Source organism: Neolamprologus multifasciatus, chromosome 4 (genome assembly GCF_963576455.1).
Source record: "Neolamprologus multifasciatus chromosome 4, fNeoMul1.2, whole genome shotgun sequence".
Classification (NCBI taxonomy): Eukaryota; Metazoa; Chordata; class Actinopteri; order Cichliformes; family Cichlidae; genus Neolamprologus; species Neolamprologus multifasciatus.
In genome coordinates, this window is record NC_140442.1 from 18,691,170 (window position 1) to 18,709,148 (window position 17,979).

General features: G+C 40.6%; 1 protein-coding gene across 4 annotated transcripts in view; it reads right to left on the reverse strand.

Moving 5' to 3' along the window:
- The window catches only part of LOC146520260 (uncharacterized), a 160,044-nt gene that overhangs the window by 123,999 nt on the left and 18,066 nt on the right, over positions 1 to 17,979 (reverse strand). Inside the window, exons 1-2 of one of the 4 annotated variants that reach the window (XM_085157703.1) lie at positions 10,823 to 10,904; positions 10,433 to 10,729 (exon numbers count right to left, since the gene is read on the reverse strand). The exons of 2 other annotated variants lie outside the window; for them this stretch is intronic. In XM_085157703.1, the coding sequence (XP_085013829.1) occupies positions 10,433 to 10,729; positions 10,823 to 10,877 (352 nt within the window). In that variant the 5' untranslated portion in view covers positions 10,878 to 10,904. Of the gene's footprint in view, positions 1 to 6,779; positions 7,149 to 10,432; positions 10,730 to 10,822; positions 10,905 to 17,979 lie in introns of those variants that run through there. One more of the 4 variants, XM_085157701.1, reaches the window with a different exon arrangement.

A 17,979-nucleotide genomic window follows, 5' to 3' on the forward strand; every position in this document is an offset into this window, starting at 1 on the left:
ATTCTACTTTGTTGTGAGTTTGTGTTTTAAGAAAACTTAGGTTTGCAAAGTGTGATTGTGCAGAGAGTAGCATGTGGCTGAATCTGAAGAACAAAAGGTGTGTGTGTGGGGGTGCTCCTTTGAGGACAAAGGAAAGTTGTGTAGGTGTGTGTTTAAACTACCTGATGACCAAAATGGAGGAGGTGTGTGTAAGTGCCCTGAGGGGCAAAATGGAGGTGAGGAGCAAAATGGAGGTGTGTGTGTGTGTGTGTGTGTGTGTGTGTGTGTTCCTTTGAGGGACAAAAGGGGAGACAGTGCGGATTACAGGGGATTATTGACAAGACAAAATAGTAATAATATGGAGAATTTGATCAAGAACTAGATGAGAGCAGTTGGGGTGAAAGGAAAAGAGAGGTTGGAGAAGTGGATTTAGAGGGTTGATGTGCGGGTGTAAAAAAATGGGGTAAAAAAAAAAAAAGGGTAAAAATTAAAAAGAAAAAACAACAAAACCAAAAAAGTGTGGAATTGTGAGAGGGGAATTGTCTCCAATTGGGGGAGCGGGTGATACTGCAGGTCACCAGCTGCCCTTAGTGGACACAAAAGAAAAACAGAATAGGAGTGTGGTTGATGAAAAAAAGTAATAATAATATGAAGAGGGTTTTGTTTTTCTCAGTCAAGAACAACTAAAATCTTACTTTCAGGGTTTTTAAGACAGGAGAGAGACACGGCTGGAATTAATTGGACATTACAACACAAGGGGAAGTGAAACTAGAAACACTGAAAAGACCTTCAAAATAAAACAGGAAACACACCAACTGAACTCTAACACAGATGCAAATTTAACACAGACTGGGGAGACAGAACATAGGAATGTGGAACAGGAGGGCACAGAGGACACAAAACACTAGGGATAATTAGAAACAACCCAAAATAAACAAAACCACAGAATGTTAATAAACTTAAACATAAACACGGAGTCCACAGACTCCGGACCAGGACAGTGAATGATCAAGTTGTCTCAGTGTGTCACTTGCAGGTGGGGAGATGGACCTGGATCAATTCTCCACAAGCAGCAGTCGGAAGAAAATTATAGGTAAAGATCATTTGAAACACCCAGCCCAAGTTTTGGCTGAATTGTTTTGCAGCTTTCCTTCCTCGTCCTGAAAAAAGCAAGCTCCAAGGAAGCTAATCGCTTCTTGAAGACACGGAGTGCAGTTCCAGAAGCACAGACATGAACATCAACAGTGGACAGCAGGCCAAGAGACAACAGCAGAGTCCTGAGCATAGAGGTCCAGCAGCGCTATGGGCAAACGACATCAGAGAAAGAAAGAGAAGATCCATCATCACGACTGAATGGATGGAGAGATGCAGTTCCAGCAAGCTGCAACTTCACTGTGGGTGAAGGACTTTTGAAGAGACTTTCTGAGTTTGACATTTGCCATGTTTGGAGCAAAATGGCAGTGAAAGAGACAGTGGGAGAATACACAGGACAAAGCTGAAAAGAACTGCCATTGGACTGGTGGGGAAGAAGAGACCACAGTGAAAGAAGGAGCAAGTGAGGACACAGGAATGCTGTTTTTGTGTGGGGAATCAAATTGGGTTAAGGAATCTGGGGAGACAAACGACTGACTTGAAGTGAAGAATTGAAAAAGTGTCCAGACCACCACAAAAGGGGGAGGAAGACAAGCACTGAGGTATGCAAGTGCACTGCTGGACAAAATGGAAAGGCAACACCTGACATGCACACAACATGTACTGGGGGTAGCACAAAATCATACAGGAAGTGCACACATCACAAGAGGGTACCTGTAGAAGGGGTTAACAAAACACAGTGTGGTTGCCTATGGTAACTCGCAAGCATTAGGATTTAGCTGTGCCTGACTATGATTGAGATTTTTTAATTTTTATTTAGGTGTTTCTGAAACAAAAAGGTGGAGCAAAAGAAGTTTTGTTTCAGAAAAAAAGGGGGAAGGTACATAAAATGACATACATAAGTACAAAATGCATGAACAGGAAAAGTTGGGGGGATTTAATTGGCTGATGCATTTTTCTTTTGTTACCAAGTTGAACCTGCCAATTAGATTTGGTGTGTTTTTATTTTTTAGAGAAGGAATATTCTGGGACAAGTCCTAAGACTATGATTTTATATATTTGGTTATTCTGGTATTTTGATTTTTTAACAGTGCACTGAAAGTTGTGTTTGACAATTTTCTCTCTTTCAAGCAGGCCTGCACGATTGGATCTGAAAGCGCTATACTAAATTTTTGCTTGAAAATTATCGCAAACTGAGCTTCTCCACTTTACAATGGGCTCTGGAGAAAGTCACTTATTTGGGACGCAATCAGATAATGAGTCCCTGCCTAAAAGGATTTCGTGAGGTAATCCATTCTAAAATTCTTTTTTTGTTCTTTTTGAAATGTCGTCATATTGCTGGCAGTAGAAACTTAATGCGACACAAGAGGTTCTGCTATCATCAATAAACACGGGGACTGACTGGACTGACAAAAACTTGACTGACTTGACACCAATATGCAATACTGCACCTCCACCCACAGAGCAAAAAGGGTGGATGTTTCTTTTTTTTACAGGAACAGGAGGATGAAAGCAACATCATAGTTTTGCATGTCTTGTAGGCCATGCAGATCTTTTGGTTGCCAGTTTTTCTGTCTATTTACAAGCAGTGTGTTAATATGACCTTGTATTGTTTACAATGCAAAGGTCACTGTGAGAAAGTGTCCATACAAGATGCACTGGGCTAACATCTACACCACTTTTCTACAGCAGAGGGTTAATCATATGATTTAATCACATGATTTGCAACAGGAAACACCACTGGCCAATTTTTTTAAACACAGGTTTACAGGCCTGGAGCAGAGCTACTCCATGGGAGAAGCCCTGGAATTTTTAAGAGAGAATGGGCAACTTGACTGTGCATCTCTAATTGTTTTGAATTGACACATGGCGAGGACCATGTGGCAAAAGGGGTTTGCCGGGGTAGTTTGATTTTTAATTACAGGTTCAGTGACCAAACTGACGGAAGGAGATCACCCATAAGATGCAGACTGAGACCTGGAGAGAAGGCTTCAAGAGCGAGCAAAAGAGAGAGCACAGCTTGCTGCAGGAAGCACACTGTCGGAAGCCTGGTGGGTACGTCGGAAAGTGATTAAAAGAAAGTGGTTGGAGCCGAGGTGGACAGGACCAATCGAGTTGGTGAACAGGACATCGCACGCTGTTCGACTGAAGGGCAAAGGCGAAGCCGGGTACCACTGGAGCCAGTGTGCAGTAGCCGAGGAGCCAGGAAGGTCGGTGAAGGAGCAACTTGAGCACCAAAGGAGGAATCGAGCCCTGACTCAGACGAGTCAGAGAACACCCAGACCTCAACCACAGGGGCAGAATAATCCCCTGGTCTGTGGCAAGGTCTCAGGGTAGTCTACCCCTGAGACTGAAGAAAGAAGAGACGGAAGAACGCAGAGACTCACCCCACGCTGGAAAAAGAAAACTGAGGGAATAGATAGTGAAGGTTGTCTACTCCACACCACCCTATTCAAGCAGTTAAACAGAGTTTATCTCAGGAAGTGAGGAAAGCATTCACACCAGGTCTGGTCAGGTTTAGGAAACCAGTTATGCCCTAGGATGAAGGAGAGGTGTGATGTGATCTCTCATTGGAGAGATCAAAAGGGGGATTGTTGAGAATAGATTCCTTGATATAGATCAGAGTTAAAGAGAATATAGTTTGTGATTGCTTGCAACATTATAATATTGTGGTAATGGGTGTAAGGATACAAAATAGAAAATAGGCCTTGGATGGGAACAAAGAACTGAGGTACAGGGCAGGAGGACAATCAACCCCCACCCCCAGGACAGTAGCAAGAGTTACCGGGGGGTGAGGAGCAGACAAAGGGCAAACGGGCACTACCATAAAAGGAGATGGGGGTCAGGGTGTCAGCACCCTTGGCCACTGTACTAGTGTATTTCCATTGTGGGGGTGTTTACTGTAGGGGGGAGGAGACCAGAGGTTATAACTGTCACTGTTGTGTGGAGTTCTTTAGATCAGCCTTTAGCATAGGACTGTATAGGAATGCAGTGTGCTGATCTCCAGATGCATCTGTAAGAATAATGGGTAATAAAAGGATTGTGTAAAACATGGAAACATCTCAGCGTGATCTCTACCAGGACCAAAAGAATCGCAGAGACCGGCGTTTGTCTCGACAATGACAAATCGTCAACATATTACGTTTTTGGCTACCCACCACGTTCCTGAATGACAACCTCGGAAAAATGAGGAAATATGAGAACTGCATGGACTCAATCTACACATGTTCGCTCTTTTTCTTCAAATCGCTTAGAAACATGCTATTTAACATCAATAAAGTCTTGGTTAAGGTCAGGAAAAAGGTTATGGTTAGGGCTAGGGATAAGGTTAGGTTTAGGGCTGGAATACAGGGCTGGAACGTCTATTACAGCGGGAGCGTCATTGCACTGGATTTCAGCCATAACCTGCCGCGTACCATAAGAACGCCGAAGGTCTCCTTTCGCGTTCCTCAGGAACGCCGCGGGACGTGACAAAACGTCGGCATGTTACGCCTGTGAGAGTGAGTGAGAACGGGCTGACAATCCTTAGGTTAAATATTGATACGTTGGTTGGCATCAATTTTCTCTTTCATCATGTTCTCTTTGCGTGTTCGGGCTTCCTTCCACAATCCAAAGACATGCAGTTAGTGGAGTTTCTATTGGTATTTTCCTCTAAAACTTGTTTATTCTTATTTCTCCTGACAGATGTAGGATTTTGTACAGCTGCTAAACAAGCTCCAGTCACTGTGCTTCTCGAGCACAATAATAAACAGCAGAAACTTCAGGCTTCAGACTGTTCATCTGCAGATACAGCTGCTGTCTGCTGTTGTCTCTGGAGATGGTAAAGCGACCTCTGACTGACTGAGAGTAGAAGCTGCCACTACTATCAGTATAAATGAAAGCAATCCACTCCAGCCCTTTTCCAGGAGCCTGTCTGACCCAGACCATATTGTAGCTGCTGAATGTGAATCCAGAGCCTGTACAGGTCAGCCTGTGTGAATCTCCTGGTCTTTTAACTGCTGGTTCAGACTCTGTTAGAGTCTGACCATCAACACCTGTCAATAGAAATAAAGAGAGATAATTTAAACAGAATATACATTACTGCAAATAATTTTTTTAGGTAAAAGCTTTACCTGCAAAGGAGACAGTCAAAAGTATCAGCGCTGTCTTACAATCCATCTTGAGTAACTGTCTGTCCACTATTCCCTGCATGCTTTGAGCAGTCTGATAAGTGGAGGCAGAAGAAAGGATATTTGCATCAGCTCCTCCTCAACATTAAGAGAGAAGAGGTGAATAATGAAAAAGATTTACTCAAAGACACTGTACTTCACTCAAGAATATATATATTATGTTTTATTCATTTAAAATTTTAATTAACAGCAATGAAGATCAATGCTTTTAAAAACACAAGCTCCTCTAGATTGTTTTATGGCTGTTTAAATCTGAGCTACAGTTTAGTTTACACACTAAGCTGGAGTAATCACTGATCGCACTGTTTTCCCTTCATTTTTTTATACATCAAGAAGTGATTCCAAAAAATAATATTAAAAATAAGTTTTGAATTTTTGTGATTTTTTTTTTACTTTTTTTTTTATTGAGCATCAACAATGTAGTACAAAGACATATATATATATATAGCAAGGCCACAAGAACATATTGGACACCGATCTAGAAGGGGAAAGAAATTAAAATAAATAAATGAATAAAGTGAATTTAAATGAGGTACAAGGAAATTCACCATATTTGAAAATGTGCACTTAAAGGGGAATAGTTTACACAAAATTAAACCCAATCACACACAAAAAAAAGGATTTACGGCAGCTGTCAAGCATCTTTCAGGTGGGTATGGTTTTAATTTTGTCTAAATGTTTTAGCAATGTATCCCAAACAGCAAAGAATCTCTCCTTCGACCCCTTGAGAGCGTACTTTATCTTTTCCAACTGTATAAATTGTGTCAGGTCACTAAACCACAAAGCCGCTTTGGGTGGCTTTTTTGACTTCCAATGTAACAATATCCTTCTGCGTGCAAGCAGTGTAGTGAAAGCGATTATGTTTTTATGACTCTTCCTTAGTGTTCTATCTCCTCTCTCTGTGACACCAAATATACCCACAACTGCATTGGGTGGAAGCTCAACATTCAATGCTTCGGACAATGTTTTGAAAATTGTTGACCAGTAGGCTTTTAAAGTTGGACATGACCAAAACATATGTGTTAAATCTGCAGAGGGATTTCTACATCTCTCACAGCTTGCATTTATGTTTGGAAATATTTTGGCCAGTCTCGCCTTGGAGTAATGAATGCGGTGTAGAATCTTGAACTGTATAATGTTTAATTTGGCACAGAAAGTGCTGTTGTTTACTCTCTCCCAGGTCTCCTCCTCCAAAACCATCCCCAGCTCATTCTTCCAGTCTGATCTTTGGCATTGTTATATTCTGAAAGGAGGCTATACAATTACTAATTCTTGAGATTAGGCCTTTGGGCTTAAATGTCAGTTTCAACAGATCATCTAGAGCAGTAAGTGGAGTTATATTTGGAAAGTCAGGGTTATGATGCTGAAGGAAGTGACGAACTTGGAAGTATCTAAATAAGCTGGACCGAGGGAGGTCAAATTTGTGTGACAAATCCTGAAAACTTGCCAAGACACCGTCTATATACATGTCATAAAAATTATGGAGGCCTCATCTCTGCCAAAGAGCAACTCCTCTAGTATTTAACTCACTGTGTACACTCTGGCACAGTAATACACTGCTGTGTCCTCGGTCTTCAGATTGTTCATCTGTAGATAGACTTTACTGCTGGAGTCATCTCTGGAAATGGTGAATCTTCCCCTGACTGACTGGGAGTAATGGATAGGAGTACTAGCTGTGTGTATAAATGCAATCCATTCCAGCCCTTTTCCAGGAGCCTGTCGGATCCAGCTCCACACTGAGCTTCCAAAGCTAAATCCAGATGTTGTACACGTGAGTCTGTGTGACTCTCCAGGTCTTTTGACAGCTGGTTCAGACTCTGTTATGGTTTGACATTTAACACAATTTGAAACAAAGAGAGAAACCAACAGGACTGTTAACTTTCTGTAATCCATGTTGACAGTGTGTCTGGTATTTTTACAACTCTGCAGAACTCCTTTAAATATGATCATGTAATGAGATTCTCACCAGATCACTGACACTGTGTTTACATTAAGCTCCTCCTATCACATTCAAATTCTGTTGTAAAAATCAACTTTGAAGTTGTGAAATCAGGTTAACAATAAAAATAAAATAATTATCTTCCAATAAGAGATATTGTTAAAATTGGAAGAGAATTATTTGAAATCATTTGATGATTTGAAAATAGTTATTTATCCATAATTATTATGCCAGTAGTGACTGGTTCTCCATTATTGAAACAAACAAAAAAAAAAAAACACTGGTAAAACCTTATGAAAAACAAATCCCTGACTTTCGTGATAATGTTAGGCTCATTTACAAACTTCAAATTGTCTCCAAAGGTTTTAGTAAAGTTTGTGGCTGAACAGTTGATTGCCTTTTTTTTCTTTTTAAACTTAAGTGAAACTGACAGAGGTGAGGAACTTGTCATTATGTGCCCTCTAGTGTTCAACATTGTTTTTCAGTACAACACCCTCCCCAGTGCCCTTCCACTGTCTTATTTTTGCTATTTGTACTGAGACAGTTATTCCAGTGGCGGACATATCCTTTATGAACAGTGGAGGTTGTAGGTTTTAAGTACTTATTAGAGTTAATATGTCGAGTTCTTTTGTTCATACAACAGGCTCATACAAACTCACAATTCCATAAAAGCTTAAAATACTGAAATTTGCAGATCTATTGAAAGTCCAAACAGCAAGAATGACGCCTTAACGCCCACTGACATCCTGGGCCATCTGACCTCAGGAAATCGCATGATTAGGTGGGGCCAGGTTTCACAATGAGCTCACCTGAAACCCTGGCTGATTGGGACCCACACCCGTTTTTACACCTTGGCTCATGTGATTAGAGGATCATCTAGAGGTCCTTTGTCCCTATTTGGGGGGACAAAGGATCAGATTTAAATCCACTGGGTTTAAACCCACTGGGTTTAAATCTGGGACTCTCCGCCATTTGATCTTAGAACTGAAGAAGCTTCTCGGATAAGTGGTGAAACGTCTTCAAGCTACTTAAAGAAGTCCAGACGCTTTTCTTTGCAAGCTCCTTTGACTGGACATACGATAGTTCGTGCTGACATCTCTTCCAACCTAAGAAGTGTTACGAACAGCTGATCGGATTGGCAAAGCGTGTTTCTGGAATATTTTGGGTTTTTTTTTTGCTGCAAGTGGTTTTTATCCAATTTTTGCAAAACTATACATGGAAGGAAACCGTGACCTAGGACAAGCTGATGACATAAGATGTAAGTACAACTCCTCTAGTTTCATATGAAAAAACAATTATTGCGCTAGCTTACGTGGTTCCGGTTCTACAGGGATTTAAAAATAGTTACGCAAAACGGAGTGTGCCCGCTCCGACCAGCTTTAAAGTATTTAGCATTTCTATTGTATTTAGTGTTGTAAATTCAGGAAATCTTCTCACAGGATGCAGCAGCCAGCAGCAGGATCAGACCTACTGAGAACATGGTTGATGATGAAGCTCTTTTGTCCAAATATTGAAGCAGTCACAGGCTTCACAATTATGAGAAAGATCATGGTGGTCATTTAAATAAAGGGGCTTTGCATTGCAAAAATTCAATATGATTTTTTCAGTTACTATTTTATATGCTACATTTTCTCTTGTGTAAAAAGTGAAAAGTGTGATTTTTCTTTTTAAACTTGATCTCTCATTTTCAGTCTCATCAATTCTGATGAAAAAAACTAGAGCAGACTATATAGATCTGTACAGATCCACACTACATAGATCTAGAGAAATTAAAACATTAGTATAGATCTCAGGTCCCCTTTTGTTTGCTACTTTACACTAATAGAGTAAACTGAAGCTACAATATGAGCTTCTCACTATTAAAGCTGTAATGGACTTTAATGGACTTTAAATCCTGCACTAGATGTAAAGTGTTTACAGCTATTTCCATTGCTCTTTCTTCAAGAATTCAACAGGATGAAAAAAAGTTCTAGACCGATGTGGAGAAATTAATTTAAACTGTCGGCATCTCTGTGTCATTCAGTGATTTTTACACTGTACTAAACTCACTCATCAGAGGAGTGAGCCCAAATGATTCCCACATAAGAAAAACATCTAATTACCATCACCCTCTCCAATCACAGTAGTTTATTAAGTGTGGGTGCTGATGCTCATGTGATTACCTTCAGCTCAGACATATACAGTGATGGAAATCACGGCGTTACAAGTAACGGCGTTACAAGTAATTTATATTTGCATTTGAATTTATTAAATATGATTCAATAAACATGGTTGTGGTTGTTACAGTGAAAATATCACTTTTTCTACACTGTTGGGCAAGCACTGCAGTTACAAGAATTTCCAGAGACACACTAGACTGTCAACATCCAAGTACTGGCTTCCATTAAATGTACATGAACAAGTAAATGGACTGTGCAGACACCTCTGAAATAATGGGTGTTTTACTTTGCTCACTGCCATTGAGAAAGGCGAAGAAACTAATTTCTATCTGATGGAGGCTTTCAAAAGCTTTACATCTGAAACTGTGTTAAACTTGGTTTCTCAGTACTGTTCACTAAACTCTATAGTGGTCTGAGAGCACCTCCTCTGGTGACTCCATGCTACAAATACACAGGCACTTTGTGTTACTGTGGCTTTCTGGTACAGTTATACACAGCAGTGTCTGCAAGTTGCTGATTCTGCCCTTTTAATGTCAGGGTGTTGATAGTGTCGTCTATTTAAAAAAAATAAAACCTTTAAGTACCTGCTACAAAAAGTTTAAAATGAGTTTAAAAAATAATTTAATGAAATGTTTTTGTAAAAGTGACATTAAGAAAGAAGAAGAAAGAAGAGCTTCCAGTACCTTTAGTGTAGGATAGAATTGGTAATGAGATAGTAGTGGAACAGAATTACTACCAGCAGTGCCTTTTTCCCCTCCTTCACACCTTCAGATGGCACCATTGCAGACAGACAAACATGTATGTGAGTCAGTTTTTTTTTTATTTGTTATTTATTTTCTGTTGGTAAAAAGCAGTGTTTCCATGCCTGTTTAAGTATAGATTTACTGTTGTTTTTGGAAATGGTAAACTGACCTTGAAAAACTTTCTGTTTTTCTATTATTGTTTCCCATGTTTTGGAAGGTTTTCGGTATCTTCACTATCAACAAACTCTAGACATTATTCATATTCACTTTACAGCATGTGTGTCGATGTGTGATGCTTGCTGCTGAGTATTTGTGCAGGTCTGTCACTGGTTTGTATCACTGTGTTGTAACGTGCACAGTAATAAACAGCTGTGTCCTCAGGCTGCAGATTCTGTCCTGTTATTGTTACTGTTTGAGCAGAAGTGTCTCTGCTGACGCTGAACTTGTTTTTTAAAGCATCATTGTTGGCAGTGCTCCCACCACTCCACATGCAGTTAATCCAGTCCAGTTGCTTTCCTTCACGCTGTCTGATCCAACATGTTCCATAGCTAGTCAAAGAATAACCAGAGACCTGACAGGTGATGGTCAAAGACTGTCCAGGCTGCACGAACCTTGATTCTGGCTGGATAAGATCGATACTGTGCACACCTGTGGAAACAGATATTAACATTATTGCCATTATTAATTTAATCAATCGGTGTTAGAAGAGTTTTTAGAGTGAATCCATGAAAAGTTCCTCACAGGATCCTGCAGCCAGCAGCAGTATCAGAGTTAGCATGATTGATGTTGAAATCATGTGAGCTCCTTTGTCCTCACACTGAACACACAGACACACCACTCCCTTTTAACTAACGTTTTCATTTGCATATTTTAAATAGGTCACATTTAAATCCAATAGTATATGTTTTTCTTGAGCAGACTGCATAGCAACATTTTTATGACAAAGGTTGTGTTATTGAATGTAACCATGATGGTTAACTTACCCATTAAAAACATGAACCATGAAAAATTAACATAATGGACAATACTATATATATATATAAATTAAAAAAAAAAAAAAAAAAAAATATATATATATACAGTGGGGCAAAAAAGTATTTAGTCAGCCACCGATTGTGCAAGTTCCCCCACTTAAAATGATGACAGAGGTCAGTAATTTGCACCAGAGGTACACTTCAACTGTGAGAGACAGAATGTGAAAAAAAAATCCATGAATTCACATGGTAGGATTTGTAAAGAATTTATTCGTAAATCAGGGTGGAAAATAAGTATTTGGTCACCTCAAACAAGGAAAATCCCTGGCTCTCACAGACCTGTAACGTCTTCTGTAAGAAGCTTTTCTGTCCCCCACTCGTTACCTGTATGAATGGCACCTGTTTGACCTCATCATCTGTATAAAAGACACCTGTCCACAGCCTCAACCAGTCAGACTCCAAACTCCGCCATGGCCAAGACCAAAGAGCTTTCGAAGGACACCAGGAAAAGAATTGTAGACCTGCACCAGACTGGGAAGAGTGAATCTACAATAGGCAAGCAGCTTGGTGTGAAAAAATCAACTGTGGGAGCAATCATCAGAAAATGGAAGACATACAAGACCACTGATAATCTCCCTCGATCTGGGGCTCCACGCAAGATCTCATCCCGTGGGGTCAAAATGATCATGAGAACGGTGAGCAAAGATCCCAGAACCACACGGGGGGACCTGGTGAATGACCTGCAGAGAGCTGGGACCAAAGTAACAAAGGTCACCATCAGTAACACACTACAACGGCAGGGAATCAAATCCCGCAGTGCCAGACGTGTTCCGCTGCTGAAGCCAGTGCATGTCCAGACCCGTCTGAAGTTTGCCAGAGAGCACATGGATGATACAGCAGAGGATTGGGAGAATGTCATGTGGTCAGATGAAACCAAAGTAGAACTTTTTGGTATAAACTCAACTCGTCGTGTTTGGAGGAAGAAGAATACTGAGTTGCATCCCAAGAACACCATACCTACTGTGAAGCATGGGTGTGGAAACATCATGCTATGGGGCTGTTTTTCTGCCAAGGGGACAGGACGACTGATCCGTGTTAAGGACAGAATGAATGGGGCCAAGTATCGTGAGATTTTGAGCCAAAACCTCCTTCCATCAGTGAGAACTTTGAAGATGAAACGAGGCTGGGTCTTCCAACATGACAATGATCCAAAACACACCGCCCGGGCAACAAAGGAGTGGCTCCGTAAGAAGCATTTGAAAGTCCTGGAGTGGCCTAGCCAGTCTCCAGACCTCAACCCCATAGAAAATCTGTGGCGGGAGTTGAAAGTCCGTGTTGCTCGGCGACAGCCCCAAAACATCACTGCTCTTGAGAAGATCTGCATGGAGGAATGGGCCAAAATACCAGCTACTGTGTGTGCAAACCTGGTAAAGACCTATAGTAAACGTTTGACCTCTGTTATTGCCAACAAAGGTTATGTTACAAAGTATTGAGTTGTATTTTTGTTATTGACCAAATACTTATTTTCCACCCTGATTTACGAATAAATTCTTTACAAATCCTACCATGTGAATTCATGGAATTTTTTTTTCACATTCTGTCTCTCACAGTTGAAGTGTACCTCTGGTGCAAATTACTGACCTCTGTCATCATTTTAAGTGGGGGAACTTGCACAATCGGTGGCTGACTAAATACTTTTTTGCCCCACTATATATATATATATATTTTTTTTTTTTTCATGTTAACTGAAAATAGTATGATGACATCAGTTACTGTACATGATTGCTTGAGGAGACAAGAATGTAGAGCATATCTAAGAGAAAGATAAAGAATGTGTCATTACTTCTAAGACAAGTACAAAAAACGACTTCCTACTAGAAATAGTAATAGTATTGGCAGTAATGTTAGTATTTGGAATGCTAATTTTACTAAATTATAATGCCAGATAAATAAAATATGCAGAGGACTGTGGGATTTTGTACAATGGCTCAAACAACTTCAGTCACTGAGAGTGTAGAGAATTCAATTCAATTCAATTCAATTTTATTTATATAGCGCCAAATCACAACAAAAGTCGCCTCAAGGCGCTTCATAGATACAGAGAAAAACCCAACAATCATATGACCCCCTATGAGCAAGCACTTTGGCGACAGTGGGAAGGAAAAACTCCCTTTTAACAGGAAGAAACCTCCGGCAGAACCAGGCTCAGGGAGGGGCGGCCATCTGCTGCGACCGGTTGGGGTGAGAGAAGGAAGACAGGATAAAAGACATGCTGTGGAAGAGAGACAGAGATTAATAACAGATATGATTCAATACAGAGAGGTCTGTTAACACATAGTGAGTGAGAAAGGTGACTGGAAAGGAAAAACTCAATGCATCATGGGAATCCCCCGGCAGCCTACATCTATTGCAGCATAACTAAGGGAGGATTCAGGGTCACCTGGTCCAGCCCTAATTATATGCCTTAGCAAAAAGGAAAGTTTTAAGCCTAATCTTAAAAGTAGAGATAGTAACAGTAATAAACAGCAGAATCTTCAGTTCTCAGAGTGTTCATCTGCAGATACACCTGCTTTTTGCTGTTCTCTTTGGACATGGTGAACTGGCCTCAGACTGAATGAGAATAAAAGATCCTAGCACTGTCATAATGGTAAGGGTGCACTTTTTGCACCAATCTCCTATAGAAAACTATTCCGTGCATAATATTCCCCTGGCTAATACATTGGGTGCCGTGTTGGGCTCGTAGCCGAAAACTAGCTTTGCTTTGCTGAGTCAACTTTGCTAGCGAGAGACAGAGAGAGGCGTTGAAAGGCTGCTCCACTGGAACTTGTTGTTTTGGAGAAAAACACGAACACAGTGTACAGTTGAGTCTTAATAGCTTACTTACAACTGGGCTCGTCAGGCACTCTGTTTGGCTGCAGTGGTTATTATTATATTTTACATGCTTCCATCTATCATTTCTGGTCGGTGACAACTCGTACTTTTCAACTCTACTTTTTCTCCCTCCCTCGCTCACAGACACATAACGGGTATGGCAGTCCATTCTCCCTGCAGCACGGACTACACTGCCCATGAGGCTACATTCTTTAGGGCTCTGCCTGTAACACTTTGCCTATTGCCTTCATATTAAATAATTTTTTAAACAATAATTTTTAAAAATATTTCTTGCTTGTGGGGGCCGCAAATAGGGGTGAAATGGCCCGCGTAACTGAGACACAGGCATTGGAGCCTCTTAATGTGTTTTGTTACTATGAAAATTAGAGAGGGCATAGCCTAACATAGAAAAAGACCACCGTGTAATCCATTTATTTCAACAAAGTAACTGTATTCTGAATATCACCTTTTTAAATGGTAACTGTAACAGAATACAGTTAGTCATATTTTGTTTTTTAAATACGTAATGTGTCCTATTAGTCCCCAACACTGATCAATTGTCATGGTGTGCTGTGTGCAGGCAGGAGAAGAGGACCCAAATGCTGGACTCGGTGAATGGAAAGAGGCAGCTTTATTGCGCTGTGGCAGAAACTCCAAACATAACTCACAATAACAACCCTAAACTGAAAACACAAAGCTAATAATGAACACTTGGAACCTGAAGATGGGAGACTGGCAACATGGAGGCAAAACAAACTGCTTGTTGAGGGTACGACGCGACGCTGAACACTGGAGGACACACACAATAAATACACCTGAGGGAACGAGGAACAGGTGGGAACACCACTGGGAGAAATTATGCCTAACGAGACAGAGGAAACGTAAACTGAACACACTGACATCAGACACGGACCTTCAAAGTAAAACAGGAAACTCACACACGCAAAGACACAGATTCAGAAAAATGGGCTTTCCACAGAGGCCTGACAACACTAGACCAGAGAGGCTACACAGGCAGGGATGACACAGAACAGAGGGAGCACAGAATATCATGAGGGGCAAAGAGATCAAAACCTAGGACCTAGAAGTACCAAAACTAAAACACAGACAGCAATAACATCAGGGAAATAAATAATAAACTATTTAAATCACTGGATCACAGACCCAGCACACATCAAGTGTGCAGATTTTCACTGAAACATGCCTAAATGAATATGAAATATCACTGCAATAATGTTAAGTAAGGTATGATTTTGTACAGCTGCTTAACTGGCTTGAGTCACTGTGAGTATCAAGCACAATAATACACAGCAGAATCGTCACTTCTCAGACTATTCATCTGCAGATACACCTGCTGTCTGTTGTTGTCTCTGGAGATGGTAAATTGGCCTTGAACTGACTGAGAATAATAATTTCTGGCACCACTGCCATTGTCCCAGGCAAGCCACCCCAGTCCTTTTCCAGGAGTCTGTGGGATTCTCCAGGTCTTTTAACCATGGATTCAGATTCCGTCAGAATCTGACCATCAACACCTATCAAGATAAAAAAAACACCCGGCATAGAGCTAAAAGCAGCAGTCCTGTCTTACAGTCCACCCTGATAAATTGAGTCCTCTGTTGTTGTCTCTCTCTGCAATCAGATAAGTAATGGTAGAAGACATCTGAGTTTTGCATTGACTCCTCCTTACTTTAGGATAAAGCTGTAATATCTACCATCTTTTTTACTCTGTTTTATATATATTTTACATTTAGCTTGTGCAGACTTGATTTGTTTGATGAATAATGCAAAGGCTTTTTTATTTTTACTTGTTGAAATAGACAGAATGTTATGATTTTAGTTACATTTTTTAAGTTGTCAAAATTATTTAGTGCTTAAACAGCAACAATAACAACAACAACTTCAATACTACTACTATTAATAATAATAATAATAATAATAATAGCAGTAGCTGCTGTTTTAATGACATACTCAATTCTCTGTGTCACAATCTGCTACTGCAGAACTTGTGAAAATAAGGTGGACCCAAACGCAGACAATCAACATTAAAAAAACAATAGGTTTTAATTGAAATGAGTCAATTTTCCAAGGCTGCCTAAAAACACAAACAAAAATGCAAATGGAGAAGAAACTAAACACAAAACACTAAGAATCTAAGATGTAAAACATAACCTTGAAAACTAGGAGTTGGGAACTAGAAAGCAATAATCTGACAAGGAACACAGGAGACCTGACACTATACATACACACACCCGCACGCACACAAACACACACATGCAAACACAGCTGGGACGAATAGACTAGCGACACAGGGGAAGCAAAACTTTTGTCTCCACAGGAGACTATATGGCAACTGCTAAATGCAGTAGCGGTTTTAGATACGGGCGACACGGACGGTTGCCCGGGGCGGCATCGTGGTGGGGGGCGGCATCACGGGCATCGGCAAAATAAAAAAAAAAAAATGCTCGTACTCATGCTGCCCCGACGTCAGCCATGGAATGGCATAGGCACCGATCGGTTTTCTATTGCTTATTTGCTGGGAGTAAGGGCGCCCTTAGTTTGCGAGGTGCGCCTGCTGCTTGCGGCGCAGAGAGGAGAGGGCGGGGCGACGGGGGATTTTCTGACTGGCTGGAGCAGCATCTAATAACCAACTCGCAAAGTAAAACAAAATAAAAACAAACCAACAAACACGAAAACACCAGACATCATGATAAAGACTTATCATTTGCACCGATGTTTTTTTCGAAATTCTATATGCGAAAAGTGAGCGCGAGAGCCCTCGGTGCGCCTGCTTGCTGCTGAAGTCAAAGTAAACTTTATTGTCATCTCCGCTACAGTCCAGTATATAGAGAGACGATACGACGAGGCTCCAGTTACAGCAGTGCAAGTAAACAAACAATAAATATAAGAAGAGTAAGAAAATAAATATACACTTTAGGACTCGGGGTAAAGGGATCAATAACAATTTAAAATTTACAGTTTGATGATTTAAAGTCTCACACACAACCCGTGGAAAGGGGAGGGGGGCCTGCTGCTTCCAAATAGAGCACATTTCATTCATAATGATGTAAATCCAAGCCCATTATGTATTCATGATTTGAATCCTGGGTTGTGTGAAATCTCAGAAATGCACCCTAGACAAAGTGAATCTGTGAACTAAGGTGTAGGTCTATTAGGTTATGTTGTGGCGATCCTCGGGTTGGGGGATGGGTGTTCATACTGGAGTGCAAAATTAAAACCAATGGAAGATGGACAAGAAAAGTTCAAAGCCATCAGGTGCTCAGTTTAGAAAAAAGAGAAAAGAAGAGGAGGAGAAACGAGCAAAAGATACAGGTAAGCAGATGTGTCATTGGATAATGGCAGGTCATCCTGAAACAATCAGAATCAGAATACTTTATTAATCCTCAAGGAAATTATGTGGGTTACAGTTGCTCCAAGAAGAAATGGTAAAATAGCAACAGTAACAGTAACAGACTAAACTCCAAACAATACATTATGTTACAGATTTGAATATTAATTAGTCAGTGTTAATTGTTGATTTGTCTTGTTCTCATTGACGTATTATGATGGCTGTTTGGTAGCCATTTGCATACTCCCTCTCTCTTCATATATGTGTGTGTGTACAACAGTTTTATGTTAATGTACAATCCTTAATATGTTTTGTGTGTGTGTGTGTGTGTGTGGGGGGGGGGGGGGGGGGGAGCACCAGAGGGAGTGTTCGTCCAGGGCGCCAAACTGGCTAGGACCGCCACTGGCTAAATGTGAATTCAGAGTCTCTAAAGTTCAATGTGTGTGATGTGTGATACTCAAAGATTTTTGATCATTGTAAGTTTGTAAGTCTGCTGTAAATGTTTGTAAATCACTGAAAACAAGCACGACTCAACATCATTGAAACTCCTCGCTTTCCCAGAAAGTAAAAATAAATAAATGACTACAAGGCAACAGTCACCTCCTGACGCCATATAAAACTATGAGTTCACTCCTCTTCTTTACCCTGGAATCCCAAAAGTGGATTTAAGACAATGTATACACAAGAGAGAATCAGGGCAGATAAGT